Source organism: Nerophis lumbriciformis, linkage group LG04 (assembly GCF_033978685.3).
Source record: "Nerophis lumbriciformis linkage group LG04, RoL_Nlum_v2.1, whole genome shotgun sequence".
NCBI lineage: Eukaryota > Metazoa > Chordata > Actinopteri > Syngnathiformes > Syngnathidae > Nerophis > Nerophis lumbriciformis.
In genome coordinates this window covers 13,596,790-13,614,427 of record NC_084551.2, presented here as the reverse complement: position 1 = coordinate 13,614,427, position 17,638 = coordinate 13,596,790, and the positions used below count along the sequence as shown (strand labels likewise).

Here is a 17,638-nt window from a genome sequence, read left to right as displayed (position 1 = left end):
CAAATTTTTTAAGAACAACATTTCTCAACCAACTATTGCAAGGAATTTAGGGATTTCACCATCTACGCTCATTAATATCATCAAAGGGTTCAGAGAATCAGGAGAAATCACTGCACGTAAGCAGCTAAGCCCGTGACCTTCCATCCCTCAGGCTGTACTGCATCAACAAGCGACATCAGTGTGTAAAGGATATCACCACATAGGCTCAGGAACACTTCAGAAACCCACTGTCAGTAACTACAGTTGGTCACTACATCTGTAAGTGCAAGTTAAAACTCTCCTATGCAAGGCGAAAACCGTTTATCAACAACACCCAGAAACGCCGTCGGCTTCGCTGGGCCTGAGCTCATCTAAGATGGACTGATACAAAGTGGAAAAGTGTTCTGTGGTCTGACGAGTCCACATTTCAAATTGTTTTTGGAAACTGTGGACATCGTGTTCTCCGGACCAAAGAGGAAAAGAACCATCCGGATTGTTATAGGCGCAAAGTTGAAAAGCCAGCATCTTGATGGTATGGGGGTGTATTAGTGCCCAAGACATGGGTAACTTACACATCTGTGAAGGCGCCATTAATGCTGAAAGGTACATACAGGTTTTGGAGCAACATATGTTGCCATCCAAGCAACGTTACCATGGACGCCCCTGCTTATTTCAGCAAGACAATGCCAAGCCACGTTTTACATCAACGTGGCTTCATAGTAAAAGAGTGTGGGTACTAGACTGGCCTGCCTGTAGTCCAGACCTGTCTCCCATTGAAAATGTGTGGCGCATTATGAAGCCTAAAATACCACAACGGAGACCCCCAGACTGTTGAACAACTTAAGCTGTACATCAAGCAAGAATGGGAAAGAATTCCACCTGAGAAGCTTAAAAAATGTGTCTCCTCAGTTCCCAAACGTTTACTGAGTGTTGTTAAAAGGAAAGGCCATGTAACACAGTGGTGAACATGCCCTTTCCCAACTACTTTGGCACGTGTTGCAGCCATAAAATTCTAAGTTAATTATTATTTGCAAAAAAAAAAAAAAAAGAAGTTTATGAGTTTGAACATCAAATATCTTGTCTTTGTAGTGCATTCAATTGAATATGGGTTAAAAAGGATTAGCAAATCATTGTATTCCGTTTATATTTACATCTAACACACTTTCCCAACTCATATGGAAACGGGGTTTGTAATATATTCACCTGTTATCTTTGCATAACCACATATTCAGGCAATTCTAACAACCTGTCATACGTCCTCCTATTTAGCTGAATGAACAGCAGCAGGAAATGTCATCTGGAAGCTTCCTTATGTTTGCTCCTGTGCCTAATCTACACATTTACCACATTCAAGAGAAATCTTGTCATGCATTTCATGAACCCCCACGCGAGATCCATTTTCTGATAATCCATGAAAAATGACCAAATCAGACATCGCATGTTGCCTTAGTGGGCTCACCTTGGTTTTAGAGGGCAGTGTCAAACCTTCACTAATCCATTGAGCATCGCTGCCCTATTTAACCACAGAGCCGTGACTGCATCAGTAGTACGAGGTGAGAAAAATGACTACATCAGTGTTTGACTCCGCTGCCTGTCACGACTGCTCAAACAGTGGTGGGCTGAAGTGTTATGTAGCAAATGTGGGTATTTATTTATTTATTTCGTTGCAAAATATTACCTTCAGAATTGATGGTCCTATGATGTAATGTGGCAAAACATCAGTGCTCATTAGTATTCATCTGCTCTCATCCTCTCCTCTCTACAGCCATGTTGCATTTAAATGCACATGAACCTCACACGGCCAAAGTCAGTGTTTTGCAACAAACTGCTTCAGTGTGGGAGTGACGAAAGCTCTTTCTGGACTTTTATTGCACTAAAGCAGATTTGGGAAAATTAAGGCCCAGATATTTTTTTTTAGATCTTTAAGATGGATACTGTAGCTGCCATTATGATGTGCAGTGATGTTTCCAAATTACCGTAAGTCTTGACCCATACAAAGTATTTCATTGGTTGGAATCTGCGCTTTTACATGATATACTAGTTACTATGGTAATCTAAGTCACAGCAGCTCAGACGAGGCACCAAGCAGTGTGGGTGGGGAGCGTTTCCACAGAGTGTTTCCAGAGCGGCCAGCCTGAAATGCGGGTGTCAGGGACAGACACGGAAGGAGATACAACAAAGTTCAAAAGCTTAGTAATATATCAGATATATCAGATTGTAGGTACAGCGTTCATATTTCGCTGTGTTTGTTGCATTTTTGTTGCGTTTCGCTTGATTGTAAAATATGTCGATCGAGAGGGGGTGTGACGTTCATATGTTGTCAATATTCAGTGTTTTATTGTTCATAGTTAATATTGTAAATCCCACATTCTTTATTTTCATGTACATTCTGGGTGTCTCATTCAGTAAAAAAAATAAAATAAAATTCCATTCCGTTTTTTAAGGCGGCCTGTCGTTTTTAGCATTCAATCAGACCTTATTGTGAGGTTTTGTATTAGTGTTCCTAAAAATAAACAATTTTTTTCCTCTAAATTTGGCCCCCCGAGTCAAAATAATTGCCCAGGCCTGCACTAAAGGCTGGTGTAATGAGCCTGTAAACACAACACTGACCAGACCCCTGCTATCAATGTCTATTTTTGACAGAAATGTAGTTCTAAAGTTATACCAAACCTTTTTTGAGCCAAGGCACATTTTTTTCATTAAAAAATTCCGGAGGCACACAACCAGCAGAAATCTTTGAAAAATTAAACTCAGTAGCGGATATTGACAGTAAAAAGTCGTTCAAGCAACTGTTGGATCTGAATTTAAACCATAAGAGACCATGCATCACTTTAGCTCTTGTCTCAAAGTAGGTGTACTGTCACAACCTGTCACATCACGCCGTGACCTATTTTGTTTTTTTTGGTGTTTTCCTGTGTGTAGTGTTTTAGTTCTTGTCTTGCGCTCCTATTTTGGTGTTTTTTTTCCTGTTTTGTTGGTATTTTCCTGTTGCAGTTTAATTTCATCCCTGAGCGCTATTCTCCGCACCTGCTTTGTTTTCGCAATCGAGACTATCTAAGTAGTGCGGATGCTATCCTTCTTTGTGTGGACATTGTTGATTGTCATGTCATGTACGGATGTACTTTGTGGACGCCGTCTCTGCTCCACACGCTGTAAGTCTTTGCTGTCGTCCAGCATTTTGTGTTTTGTTTACTTTGCAGCCAGTTCAGTTTTAATTTCGTTTTGCATAACCATCCCTAAGCTTCAATGGCTTTTCTTAGCGGCACTCACCTTTTTTTAAATTTTTGGTTTAAACATTAGATACCTTTTTACATGTACGCTGCCTCCCGCTGTCGTCTGCATATTGTGATCACAACAAACCATCGTCGTCGTCTCACACGACAAAGCAATTAGCTACCTGCGCTGTACAGACACTCAACAAGGGCACATTAATTGCGAATTATAATTACTGGTGTGCAAAAAATATTTTTAACCCAATTAGGTGAAATTACATAATCTCCCACGGCACACCAGACTGTATTTCACGGCACAGTGGTTGAAAAAGACTGCCCTGTGTAATACGTTTCTCAGGGCCACCCACCTAATCACCCCTACTCCAAGCAATTCTAAAACTTAAGTAACTATTCTGTAATAACACAGACATATAAAAACACATTACGTACCATAATAGGATTGAATTATTTATTTGCTATTGTAAAAGGCAAAACCTGTGCGCCTAGTTGGAGCCAATCTTGAGTGTCACACTAAAGTGGATGGACTGAAAGGGAAAATACACAATGATAATAAATAACTGATACAATTAGGACTGTGTCTGAGTTGGCCAAACATTGGCTTTTTACTAGCCCGCAGAACGATAATGTTACAAGTGAATTGATGGCTGAAAAGCTTTAAGTTTGTGTAGGAGTACTTTGCTGCGTCTGCCAGGCTGCAGTCAGACAGCATTAGACCACCAATCTGCACCAGGGAGTGGAATTGTGGGACTTAGAGTCACTAAACATGCATTGCAATTGGTCATCAAATGAATCATGCACATGAATTTACCTGTATTCACTTTTTTTTGGCAGCCACAAAATTAGCCCTAAAGAATGATAAAAAAAGTAAGATTTGTGTGTCATCAAATGGTACAGTAGGTATTTTTTTTAGTTTTAATGTATTTCTTAGAAAGTAATAAATACATCTTAGTTTCGGCTGTTTCTTCAGACTTCCTGAGCAGTTGCTGCTTTCTGGTGTGACATCACGTCTTTTAAATCAGTTGGCGTTTCCCACATCTCTTTATTACCGTATATAAAATCAATTTGTCTGCACACAATAATATTTCACTAATAGTGTTGTTTCTACATTGGGGACTTGTTTAAGGTTTGTCGGGACGCAGTGCAGTCAGGAACGGGGTTCTCCATGCGATCTGATCGCCCTTAAATTGGAGGCCTGGAGCTGTACCTCTCCTCTTTAAAAAGGTAATGATCCTTCCGCTGGTTGACAAACAGAAACTCTGTGATTACTTCTACTTCTTCTATTTATTCAAGTTTGATGTCTTCTTGGCACTGCACCAGAGCCGAGGATCTCATAAATTGTGGTTTAGCCTTCTTTTGAGGTGGAAAAAGTCGCAAATGAGATCTTTGTTTTGTTCACTTTGTTGTAAGACTGTATTTATTTCATAAGTAACTTTAATTAACTTGGAAATATTCACATATAAAGTGTTAGAGCACACCCGTGTGACGTTACTGACACCTAGTGACCAGCCTATCACCAACTGTTTATTTCTCTTTAAAAAAAAAAATACATGAATTCGACTGACCGTCAATGATGGGCAAGATCTAACAAATCAGATTTGACTATGAAAAGTAAAGTACATGTTTAGAATTAAGGTACATGTTAGTCAATAACATCCACTAGTAATGTACAAAACCCAAAACCAGTGAAGTTGGCACATTGTGTAAATCATAAATAAAAACTGAATACAATGATTTGCAAATCCTTTTCAATTTGAGTACCCTGCAAAGACAAGATATTTAATGTTCGCACTGAGAATTTTTTTATTTTTTTTTTGCAAATAATCATTAACTTAGAAATTAATGGCAGCAACACATTGCAAAAAAGTTGGCACATGGGCATTTTTACCACTGTGTTACATGGCCTTTCCTTTTAACAATACTTAGTAAACATTTGGGAACTGAGGAGACCAATTTTTTTACTTTTCAGGTGGAATTATTTCCCATTCTTGCTTGATGGACAGCTTAAGTTGTTCAACAGTCCGGGGTCTGTGTTGTCGTATTTTACGCTTCATAATGCGCCACACATTTTCAATGGGAGACATGTCTGGACTACAGGCAGGCCAGTCTAGTACCCGCACTCTTTTACTACGAAACCACACTGTTGTAACACGTGCAGAATGTGGCTTGGCATTGTCATGCTGAAAAAGGCAGGGGCGTCCATGAAAAAGACGTTGCTTGGATGGCAACATATGTATGTACCTTTCAGCATTAATGGTGCCTTCACAGATGTGTAAGTTACACATTCCTTGGGCACTAATACACCCCCATACCATCACACATGCTGGCTTTTGAACTTTGCGCCTATAACAGTCCGGATGGTTCTTTTCCACGACGTCTACGGTTTCCAAAAACAATTAAAAATGTGGAACACTTTTCCACTTTGCATCAGTCCATCTTAGATGAGCTAGGGCCCAGCGAAGCCGGCGGCATTTCTGGGTGTTGTTGACTAATGGCTTTACATAGTACAGATGTAGCGACAAACTGTAGTTACTGACTGTGGTTTTCTGAAGTGTTCCTGAGCCCATGTGGTGATATCTTTTACACACCGATGTCGCTTTTTGATGCAGTACCGCCTGAGGGATCGAAGGTCACGGGCATTCAATGTTTGTTTTCAGCCTTGCCGCTTACGTGCAGTGATTTCTCCAAATCCTCTAAACCTTTTGATGATATTACAGACCGTAGATGGTGAAATCCCTAAGTTCCTTGCAATAGCTCGTTGAGAAATGTTGTTCTTAAACTGTTGGACAATTTGCTCACACATTTGTTCACAAAGTGGTGACCCTCGCCCCATCCTTATTTTCCGCAGGTTGGGTCTTGGGCGCAGTTGGGTGTACCAACAGGACAATGACCCCAAACACATCAAAAGTGGTAAAGGAATGGCTAAATCAGGCTAGAAATAAGGTTTTAGAATGGCCTTCCCAACGTGTGGACAATGCTGAAGAAACAAGTCCATGTCAGAAAACCAACAAATTTAGCTGAACTGCACCAATTTTGTCAAGAGGAGTGGTCAAAAATTCAACCAGAAGTTTGTGGATGGCTACCAAAAGTGCCTTAATGCAGTGAAACTTGCCAAGGGACATGTAACCAAATATTAACTTTGCTGTATGTTTACTTTTGACACAGCAGATTTGGTCACATTTTCAGTGAACCCATAATAAATTCATAAAAAAAAAAAAAACTTCATGAATGTTTTTTGTGACCAACAAGTATGTGCTCCAATCACTCTATCACAAAGAAATAAGAGTTATAGAAATTATTGAAAACTCAAGACAGCCACAACAGTGTATGTAAACTTTTGACCACAACTGTATATGTGTTAAACATGCTTGTATTATCATTAAACACATTTAACTTGTTAACAAAAACGTCTCTTTCATAAATAAATACACATAAATTATATATATGAATGAGGTAGATCTCTTCGACTTGGTCAATTGAAAAGTAGCAGAAAAAGTGTGGGCACCCCTGATCCACAGCCTGTAGAAATGTATGTACAGCCTTTAGGCAGCGCACACTTCCACGTCAACGTCAGTCTTGATACAGCTCATCTTTGCCGTGAAAAAGGGTGTACAGCAGGTTGTTGTGCGTACGCCAGCTTGTTACATGAGACCCCTGGACTTGGTCATTAGATAAATAGCTCCCCTGCTGAAAAAGTGTGAGCAAACCTGGTTAAGTCAGATTCAACATTGCCTCAGTATATCTAAACTTTAGCCACTCATGGTCCATGGGCTGCATTTACATGAAAGTTTGATGGTTGGGGGCAACAAAAAATGGTCGCATTTTTGAGACCCCTGATACTGTATCAGATTTCAGTATGGAGACTGAATTTCTCATTGTGTTCGACTTTAGAAGTCCCACTGTTTATAAAGCTTGAATTAGAGCCGAGGTGTCAACGCTTTTGAGTCCAAAACAGCCTGTGACAGCATGTCTCGTCAACCTGCATGACATGTGGCTGAAGGATTTTAGTAGGTCATTATTTACGGTGTGGGGATAAGCATATTGCCCTCATCTCATCTGCTATCATCTCCTCTAGGCAGACAGGAGCTGAGCCAACCCATGCAGAGAGGCTTGCAAGCCTGCTGTTGACCTACTTACACTCCCTAACCAACTACTACTTGCTCATTTCCACCATGGAAATAAAATTAGAAGTAATTACAACGTGAGATCCGGTCCTCTCGGCATACTTCATACGCCGCTCGGCTATTTATTGGACGGAACACTTGCTGACGGTCCAAAGGTCAAAAAGGTAGTAAGAAATGAACACACACTTTTTGTGACTGACTGATAGTGTGTTTCACAATAATGTAACAAAACATTTCACTTCGTGGTACAGTGTGATTGAGCCGCCACATATTGCCACCACTACATCTACAGCCACGCTGCTGAATAAGATTATGCTGCTGAGATTAAAGTGGTCATCTGCAAAGGCCTTGTTATGATTTATTTAGGTGACGTAGTTAGCACTAGTGAAGAGTGAAAGAGGTTAAAAAATTAAAGTTGTATTCATTTAATTTTTTTGTGTGCACAGTTATATATATATACATATATACAAATAAATAAATATATATATATATATATATATATATATATATATATATATATATATATATATATACACATATATTAGGGGACGGAGTGGCGCGGTTGGAAGAGTGGCCGTGCCAGCAACCTGAGGGTTCCTGGTTCAATCCCCACCTTCTACCAACCTCGTCACGTCCGTTGTGTACTTGAGCAAGGCACTTCACCCTTGCTCCTGATGGGTCGTGGTTAGGGCCTTGCATGGCAGCTCCCGCCATCAGTGTGTGTAAATGGGTGAATGTGGAAATAGTGTCAAAGCGCATTGAGTACCTTAAAGTAAGAAAAGCACTATACAAGTATAACCATATTTACCATATATATATATTTATAAAATATATATATTGTATATATATATATATATATATATATATATATATATATATACATTTTTTTTATATATATGTATATTTTATATACATATACATATACACACATACATACATATATATACACATACATACATATATATACAAATACATACATATATATATATATATATATATATATATATATATATATATATATATATATATATATATATATATATATATATATATATACATATATATATATATAATGCGTGTGTATATGTATATGTATATATATATATATATATATATATATATATATATCGTATTTTTCGGATTATAAATCGCTCCGGCGTATAAGTCGCTCCGGCCGAAAATGCATAATAAAGAAGGAAAAAAACATATGTAAGTCGCACTGGAGTATAAGTCGCATTTTTGGGGGAAATTTATTTGATAAAATCCAACACCAAGAATAGACATTTGAAAGGCAATTTAAAATAAATAAAGAATAGTGAACAACAGGCTGAATAAGTGTACGTTATATGAGGCATAAATAACCAACTGAGAACGTGCCTGGTATGTTAACGTAACATATTTTGTCAAATAACTATAACATATAGAACATGCTATACGTTTACCAAACAATCTGTCACTTCTAATCGCTAAATCCGATGAAATCTTCTTCCTCTGGGTCGCTTCTAAACAACTCTGCCAACTCCAAAGGTAGACAATGCGCCGCTTCCTCTTCTATCGGTATGTCGCTTACGTCAGAGTCATCGTCAGTTGCAGTTCCAATTATTCCAGCCTTTCTGAATCCGGACAGGATGGTTCGGTTGTGACGATTGCTGATATACGCCTAGTCTCTTACGTGAATGAGATAAATATTATTATTTGATATTTTACGGTAATGTGTTAATAATTTCACACATAAGTCGCTCCAGAGTATGAATCGCACCCCCGGCCAAACTATGAAAAAAAACTGCGATTTATAACCCGAAAAATACGGTATCTGTATGTATATAAATATATATATATATATCTGCATATATATCTGCATATATATATATATATTGTATACATATATATATATATGTGTGTGTATATATATATATATATATACATATATATGGCAGCATGGCAGCTTGAATGTAGAAAAGCGCTATACAAGTATAAGCCATTTATTACTAGTGTGTTTTTAAGAGGTGTGTGTGCGTGTGTATGTGTGTGCGTGTGTGTGAAAGAAGTGTGTCTGTGTACAAAAAATATATGTAGGTCCGTGTTGCGATCTTTGGGTCTGTGTTTAGATTTGTGTGCGTGTAACAACAATATGTGTGACGTGTGTACAGATTGTTGCACACACCCACAAGGTCGCGTGTAAACACACAAAGTTAAACACACACATAGAGATTGTTTTAAAAACACACATACGGTACTGTATCCAAACACAGACACACTTTTCGAAACACGGGCACACAGATTCTGAATCGCAACACAAAGATACTTTCTTTTTTTTTTACACACACACAGATTGCAACACGGACACACAGATTGGTTTCACACATACAGACAAATCCAAACACAGACACACATCCAACATTTGACTTTAAGAATTGGATGTGAATAGAATTAACATTTAAACAGCAACACTGGCTACCAATATATGTTTTATAAATGCAAATAACACATAATGCATCAATAATCATAATAACTTGGATTTATTCATGTATTTTTCATAAAACCCAAGGAAAAATATGAATCTAAAGTAAGATAAATCCATCCATATTCAAAAAATGTCAATTTAACAGCATGTGGTCTTTCTCACCTGTCCAGTGTAGGCAAAGTCCAAGGCGTGCTTCAGTCCAACACGGGTTACTCCTTGCAGAGTGACTTCATCTGCCGCACTCTCCACCATGCACAAGCTGAACATGGCCTGCAGACATACAGTCCAAACATGGAGGTCAGCTAAGGGACTTTTGGCATTTTACGGAATCACCCAACTGTATCCAATCTTTGAAAAAGTGGACCTATAAGGATTTTAATCCAACCCACTTATTTGTGGTCTAGATCAGTGTTTTTCAACCTTTTTTGAGCCAAGGCACATTTTTTTGCGTTGAAAAAATGCGGAGGCACACCACCAGCAGAAATCATTAAAAAACAAAACTCAGTTGACAGTAAAAAGTCGTTGTCACAATTGTTGGATATGACTTTAAACCATAACCAAGCATGCATCAATATAGCTCTTGTCTCAAAGTAGGTGTACTGTCACCACCTGTCACATCACGCCCTGACTTATTTTGAGTTTTCTGCTGTTTTCCTGTGTGTAGTGTTTTACTTCTTGTCTTGCGCTCCTATTTTGATGGCTTTTTCTTTTTTTTTTGGTATTTTCCTGTAGCAGTTTCATGTCTTCCTTTGAGCGATATTTCCCACATCTGCTTTGTTTTAGCAATCAAGAATATTTTAGTTGTTTTTATTCTTCTTTGTGGGGACATTGTTGATTGTCATGTCATGTTCGGATGTACATTGTGGACACCGTCTTTGCTCCACAGTAAGTCTTTGCTGTCCTCCAGCATTCGGTTTTTGTTTACTTTGTAGCCAGTTCAGTTTTAGTTTTGTTCTGCATAGCCTTCTCTAAGCTTAAATGCCTTTTCTTAGGGGCACTCACCTTTTGTTCAGTTTTGGTTTAAGCATTAGATACCTTTTTACCTGCACCCTGCCTCCCGCTGTTTCTGACATCTACCTGCTTCCACCTACTGATATGGAAGAGTATTACACGGTTACTCTGTTGAGCTCGAGACAGCACTGACCAGTCAACAACAACCCATCATTTGCAGACTATAATTACTGGTTTGCAAAAAAATATTTTTAACCCAAATAGGTAAAATTAGATCATCTCCCACGGCACATCAGACTGTATCTCACGGCACACTAGTGTGCCGCGGCACAGCGGTTGAAAAACACTGGTCTAGATAATATGTATTAAATATGTTAGTGTCAATTTTGCTCTACAGTCACTATTTTAACCTGCTTTTTGAGTATGTCTGCAAATGGTTAGGTTTGTGTGTGAAGGCATTTCCTTTAGTATTGCAAGTAAAACCCTAAATGCCCCTTCTTCCCAAAAACTATCAGACCCAACAGTGTGCCCACTATTTAAAAAAACCCTACAAAACACAGCATTCAGAAGCATCCCAAATGCATAAAACTTGTGATTTATTTGACGCTTTGGCATTGTTTAACACGAGTATCAAACATTGTAACATTTAAAATTCAGAAGAGAGGAAAACCATCATTGGTCCCTCTTTGGCATCAATGAGTTGTTGTTGTTGCACAACTGGACAGAAAATGAGCTGCATCAGCAAAAATGTATATATTGTATATACAGTAAATCAAGATAGTGTGTTATGCAGCACTGCTTTTCTTCCTCTCCTTGTGTCGTGCACAAACAAGCGTGCTCCACCACCAGGCGTGCAAAATCAACGCTGCGGTCAATGTCCTGCAGTCTGACCCTGCTGAGTGCAAGTGCGGCTCGGTGTTCGCGCATCAAAGTTATTGATTGCTGTCACTGCATGATAGGGTGTAATCTATCGATCATGTTGCAGGCATAAACATGATAAAGATTGCCTTATATTTTTATCCATTCATTGTTTTTTCTCTCTGATGATCCCATTCTGACACTTACATTTAATACTTAAATTTAATTTCAAAGTGTATTTTTTCCTGCAATTGCGTAAAATGGCAATGAATCGTACGGAGAGATGACATTTTGGAAACCGCTACTTTATTACCACATAACAGTGCCATCAAAGTCAAAGTAGTAATTTTTTGACACTGTCTTACGTGAAAATATTATCTCTGCCAAGCACCAAAATGTCAATTTATAATATGGCGGTTATGATATACTAGTTGCATTTGGGCAAAGGGATGCAGTAATCTACAAAAAAAATACATTAATGAGCTTGTCAGCCCTCTAAAAGTTTGTAAAAGATTTTAAGGTGCTTTTTGTTAAATTAATCTGATTTATTGGGTCAAACTTTGGGATTCAATAATAACGTGATCATGTGGTGGATTTGTAAGAAAACTATAAAGCACACTAAACACAATAGGGTTGCGTTGCAAAAAAGAGCTGGTAGACTTTAGGAAAAAACATACTAGAAATGAACTAGCTGCATAGACAGATAATTTTACTTGATAGGACAACCTAAATAAAGATTTGCATACATATGTATATATAGGCACGATCAAAAGTTTACATACACTTGTAAAGAACACAATGTCATGGCTGTCTTGAGTTTCCAATAATTTCTACAACTCTTATTTTTTATGATAAAGAGATTGGAGCACATACATGTTGGTCACAAAAAACATCCATGAAGTTTGGTTCTTTTATGAATTTATTATGGGTCTACTGAAAATGTGACCAAATCTGCTGGTTCAAAAGTATACATACAGCAATGTTAATATTTGGTTACATGTCCCTGGGCAAGTTTCACTGCATTAAGGCGCATTTGGTAGCCATCCACAAGCTTCTAGTTGAATCTTTGACCACTCCTCTTGACAAAATTGGTGCAGTTCCGCCAAATTTGTTGATTTTCTGACACGGGCTTGTTTCTTCAGCATTGTCCACACGTTTAAGTCAGGACTTTTGGAAGGCCATTCTAAAACCTTAATTCTAGCCTGATTTAGCCATTGGTAGTAAAAAGGGCCCACAGCATAATATTACCACCACCATGCTTGACGGTGGGCGTGGTGTTCCTGGGGTTAAAGGCCTCACCTTTTCTCCTCCAAATATATTGCTGGGTATTGTGGCCAAACAGCTCAAATTGTGTTTGACATCACATGGACAAAGATAAGACCTTCTGGAGGAAAGTTATGTGGTCAGATGAAATAAAAATTGAGCTGTTTGGCCACAAAACCCAGCAATTTGTTTGGAGGAGAAAAGGTGAGGCCTTCAATCCCAGGAACACCCTACCTACCGTCAAGCATGGTGGTGGTAGTATTATGCTCTGGGCCTGTTTTGCTGCCAATGGAACTGGTGCTTTAAATGGGACAATGAAAAAGGAGGATTACCTCCAAATTCTTCAGGACAACCTAAAATCATCAGCTCAGAGGTTGGGTCTTGGGCGCAGTTAGGTTTTCCAACAGGACAATGACCCCAAACACATGTCAAAAGTGGTAAAGGAATGGCTAAATCAGGCTAGAATTAAGGTTTTAGAATGGCCTTCCAAAAGTCCTGACTTAAACGTGTGGACAATGCTGAAGAAACAAGTCCATGTCAGAAAACCAACAAATTTAGCTGAACTGCACCAATTTTGTCAAGAGGACTGGTCAAAAATTCAACCAGAAGCTTGCCAGAAGCTTGTGGATGGCTACCAAAAGCGCCTTATTGCAGTGAAACTTGCCAAGGGACATGTAACCAAATATTTACATTGCTGTATGTATACTTTTGACCCAGCAGATCTGGTCACATTTTCAGTAGACCCATAATAAATTCATAAAAGAACCAAACTTCATAAATGTTTTTTGTAACCAACAAGTATGTGCTCCAATCACTCTATCACCAAAAAACAAGAGTTGTAGAAACTATTGGAAACTCAAGACAGCCATGACATTGTGTTCTTTACAAGTGTATGTAAACTTTTGATCGCGACTGTAAATATGTTATTTTGAAAACAAGGATTGTTCAACTTGCAATTCTTAAATTATGTGGAAGTTGCAGGATCTTTAAACAAGATTTTCTATCTGGGGGGGAAAACAAAATATCTTATTTCAATAGTTATTTTCTTAATGTTACCATTTTTAAATTAGATAGAAAAAAAATCTAAGTATTCATGCTAAAATTAAGATTAGTCAATGACAAAAAATAAATGAATACCTTTAAGAACTAGGGAAATTTCTAGAAAAAAAAGTGCAATCTTAGCAAGTGGCAAATAATTTGCAGTGTGCCTATGTTGCCTAATTTGAACCCTTTTGCGTGCAGGAGTAAAAGTAGAAGTAGTTTTTACGACTGTGGCTCTTGGATTGGATCTCATGTGGTTGTGCATGTGTGCCAAATTAAGAGTCCAGTGTGTGTCGAACCACATTATACGCCTCAAAAGCTCAGAGGCTGGCCAGTAAAAGTACTCATTCGCCCCAAAACCACAGCCCAATTCTTGCTGATTCACGATGCACATGAACTTTAACTCAGCAATGGCCCCTTGTTTCCTGCGGCATATGGTCATATAAGGCTAGGGAAGGACTGGAAGCTTGAGCATCTCTGCTGCGAGCACAGCCTCTTTGATTTAAGACTCAGCTAATTAAAAATCCACTGGTCCATTGAGCACAGAGTCCTGTGGCAAAACTGGAGGTATAATAGCGGGAGGGCTACAGTCTGCACACATGAGTGTTAAACACAGCAAAGTGGTCGGAGACAGGCAGAGAGTGAAAAGGAAAAAAAAATGCTTGTCCTTTGCGTGCTCATCCAAGCTTTTGTGCTATTAATGTGGACACTGGTAGTGTTTGTAGAGCTGTTTGTCACTGGCATGAATGTTCCTGACCTTGGTGTAGGTGCTAAGGGACAGCTGATGATGGATGGCTCTGCAGACTTGGGATATAGATCCAATGCAGAAACACATCCAGTCCTGTTCACTGCAGTCCCTTTCCTAATGATGTTGCAGAATGAGTGCAGTGCTGCACTCATTCTGACCTTTTGGCAAAAATGAGCATGGCTTCTTGTGTGATCAGAGACACAAGATTCAGTTAAGCATCCAATTATGTCCGGGGTATACACTCTTTCATGTCCTGCAGTGAAATAACACAACTTTGATGGCTCAATGTGACTTTTTGTTTTAATCCAATGCAAATATCAGTACTGCATGCTTGGATACTTGCCAGTACTTACACTAAGCTATTAGATTTTTCTTCCCACTTTCTTATAAAACTAAGCTGTTGATAACATAGAAAATCCTTGCTTAAACTCACCATATAAAAGAACCAAACTCTTAATCATCTGCTTTGTCAGAGCCTGGCAAGAACACAACATACTCTGCCTAAAGTCAAATTTCTATTCACTGTCTTTGCTTTTTCTAGTGTCCTGCTGTCCTTGGAACAACTGTATTTATTGCTGGATTCTTGAGGTTTTACACACACAAAGGCACTTTGTGTCTGTAAATTCCTCCCTCGAAAAAATGTAAAACACTTACTTAAAATACACACAAAAAAATGACAAAATACTTGTTAACTAACAAAAAAGTGGGGTATAGCTAGACTTGTTTGTTTGCAATTTTTTCTCACCAATGACAACTCACAAGACACATTAGGTATGCTGTCTATTTACAGAGCAAACAACCTGAAACAAGGCAAAAGTCTATTTTGGCAGGCAGCTAACGCCATCTTATATGCTTGACTTGCATAACGAATGTTCTCATGGGTGCATGTGAGGACATGTCCGCAGCTACAGCAGGGGTCGTCAAACTATGGCCAACTGGACCAGACCTGCCAGTGTCCAAAAACATAATAATTACTAGTTTTTTTTATTTAGATTTTAATTGTTATTTTGTGTATTTATTTGCACATGTCAAAATTTCAATGTTGATGATGTGCATTTATTTAGAAAAAAATAAAGGTTATGGAAAGCAGAAAAATCTTTATTTAAACTTTTTTCCCGAAAATACAATGAAGTGTGTTTTTATCCGATTACTCGATTAATTGAACAAACTAAAACAAACTAATCGATAGATAATTTCATTACTAAAATAATCTAGAGTTGCAACCCCACTTTGAGTACTTTTCAAGTATTGGGGGATGGAGGGTTTGGTCTTTATTCATGCTTGGACAATACACAAGCCTCCAGCTAGGTGGCAGCAGTGCACACATTAACAGGCTGCCTGTTCAACCCAGTAGAATAAGTACACACATGTACATGCTCGGGCCCAAGCTTACTTCCCCACTGATTAAAAGTTGACCATGGCCAGGCTATAAAAACAGGGTATCGGTCCACCTACCAGCGCAGCTCATAAGGGTGTCAGAACCAAAACTGGAATAAATGGACCAGAAAATACAAAGAATCGTACATCATTCTTGGGTTTACCGTGAATACGGTAGGAAACAAGAATAATGATTAAAGTGATAATAGCTCAAAAGTGACTAATATTTACAGTGTTTCGAATGTTATTGTGTTTAAAGGCCTACTGAAACCCACTACTACCGCCCACGCAGTCTGATAGTTTATCTATCAATGATGAAATCTTAACATTGCAACACATGCCAATACGGCTGGGTTAGCTTACTAAAGTGCAATTTTAAATTTTGCACGAAATATCCTGCTGAAAACGTCTCAGTATGATGACGTCAGCGCGTGACGTCACGGATTGTAGAGGACATTTTGGGACAGCATGGTGGCCAGCTATTAAGTCGTCTGTTTTCATCGCAAAATTCCACAGTATTCTGGACATCTGTGTTGGTGAATCTTTTGCAATTTGTTCAATAAACAATGGAGACTGCAAAGAAGAAAGCTGTAGGTGGGAAGCGGTGTATTGCGGCCGGCTGCGGAAACAACACAAACACTGCCGGTGTTTCATTGTTTACATTCCCGGAAGATGACAGTCAAGCTTTACCATTGGCCTGTGGAGAACTTGGACATCAGAGACTCTTACCAGGAGGACTTTGAGTTGGATACGCAGACGCGGTACCGTGAGTACGCTTCAAAACATTTGATCGCTTGCCCGTACGTGCGTGCCGCTATGTGCATGTCACGTACGTAACTTTGGGGACTTTGGGGAAATATATGTGCTGTATGAACTTTGGGGAGGTGAACGGTACTTTGGGCTGTGGGATTGAGTGTGTTGTGCAGGTGTTTGAGTTTTATTGGCGGGTTATATGGACAGGAGGGGGGAGGTGTTTGTTATGCGGTATCAATTTGCGGCATATTAAATATAAGCCTGGTTGTGTTGTGGCTAATAGAGTATATATATGTCTTGTGTTTATTTACTGTTTTAGTCATTCCCAGCTGAATATCAGGTCCCACCCGCCTCTCACAGCATCTTCCCTATCTGAATTGCTCCCACTGCCCTCTAGTCCTTCACTCTCACTTTCCTCATCCACAAATCTTTCATCCTCGCTCAAATTAATGGGGAAATCATCGCTTTCTCGGTCCGAATCGCTCTCGCTGCTGGTGGCCATGATTGTAAACAATGTGCGGATGTGAGGAGCTCCACAACCTGTGACGTCACGCTACTCGTCTGCTACTTCCGGTACAGGCAAGGCTTTTTTATCAGCGACCAAAAGTTGCAAATTTTATCGTCGATGTTCTCTACTTAATCCTTTCAGCAAAAATATGGCAATATCGCGAAATGATCAAGTATGACACATAGAATGGACCTGCTATGCCCGTTTAAATAAGAAAATCGCATTTCAGTAGGCCTTTAAGGGGTTGTTTGCAACATTTACACAGATGCCTAAAGGGCGCTAACTTTCTCGTACGTAATGACGTAACTAGTACGCACGCAACACATTCCCGCGTTTTAGCTT

At 39.0% G+C, this 17,638-nt stretch overlaps 2 protein-coding genes across 4 annotated transcripts in view; one reads left to right on the top strand and one right to left on the bottom strand.

The window, feature by feature from the left end:
• The window catches only part of fbxl4 (F-box and leucine-rich repeat protein 4), a 608,311-nt gene extending 599,625 nt beyond the window's left edge, over window positions 1-8,686 (top strand). Inside the window, exon 10 of the transcript XR_012050354.1 lies at window positions 8,625-8,686. The gene's annotated coding sequence lies outside the window, so the exon portion shown is untranslated. The remainder of the gene's footprint in view (window positions 1-8,624) is intronic.
• Window positions 1-17,638, bottom strand: part of klhl32 (kelch-like family member 32) — an 85,978-nt gene that overhangs the window by 53,368 nt on the left and 14,972 nt on the right. For all 3 annotated transcript variants that reach the window (XM_061949408.2, XM_061949418.2, XM_061949426.2), the window contains one exon: window positions 9,960-10,067. In XM_061949408.2, coding sequence (XP_061805392.1) covers window positions 9,960-10,067 — 108 coding nt within the window. The remainder of the gene's footprint in view (window positions 1-9,959; window positions 10,068-17,638) is intronic.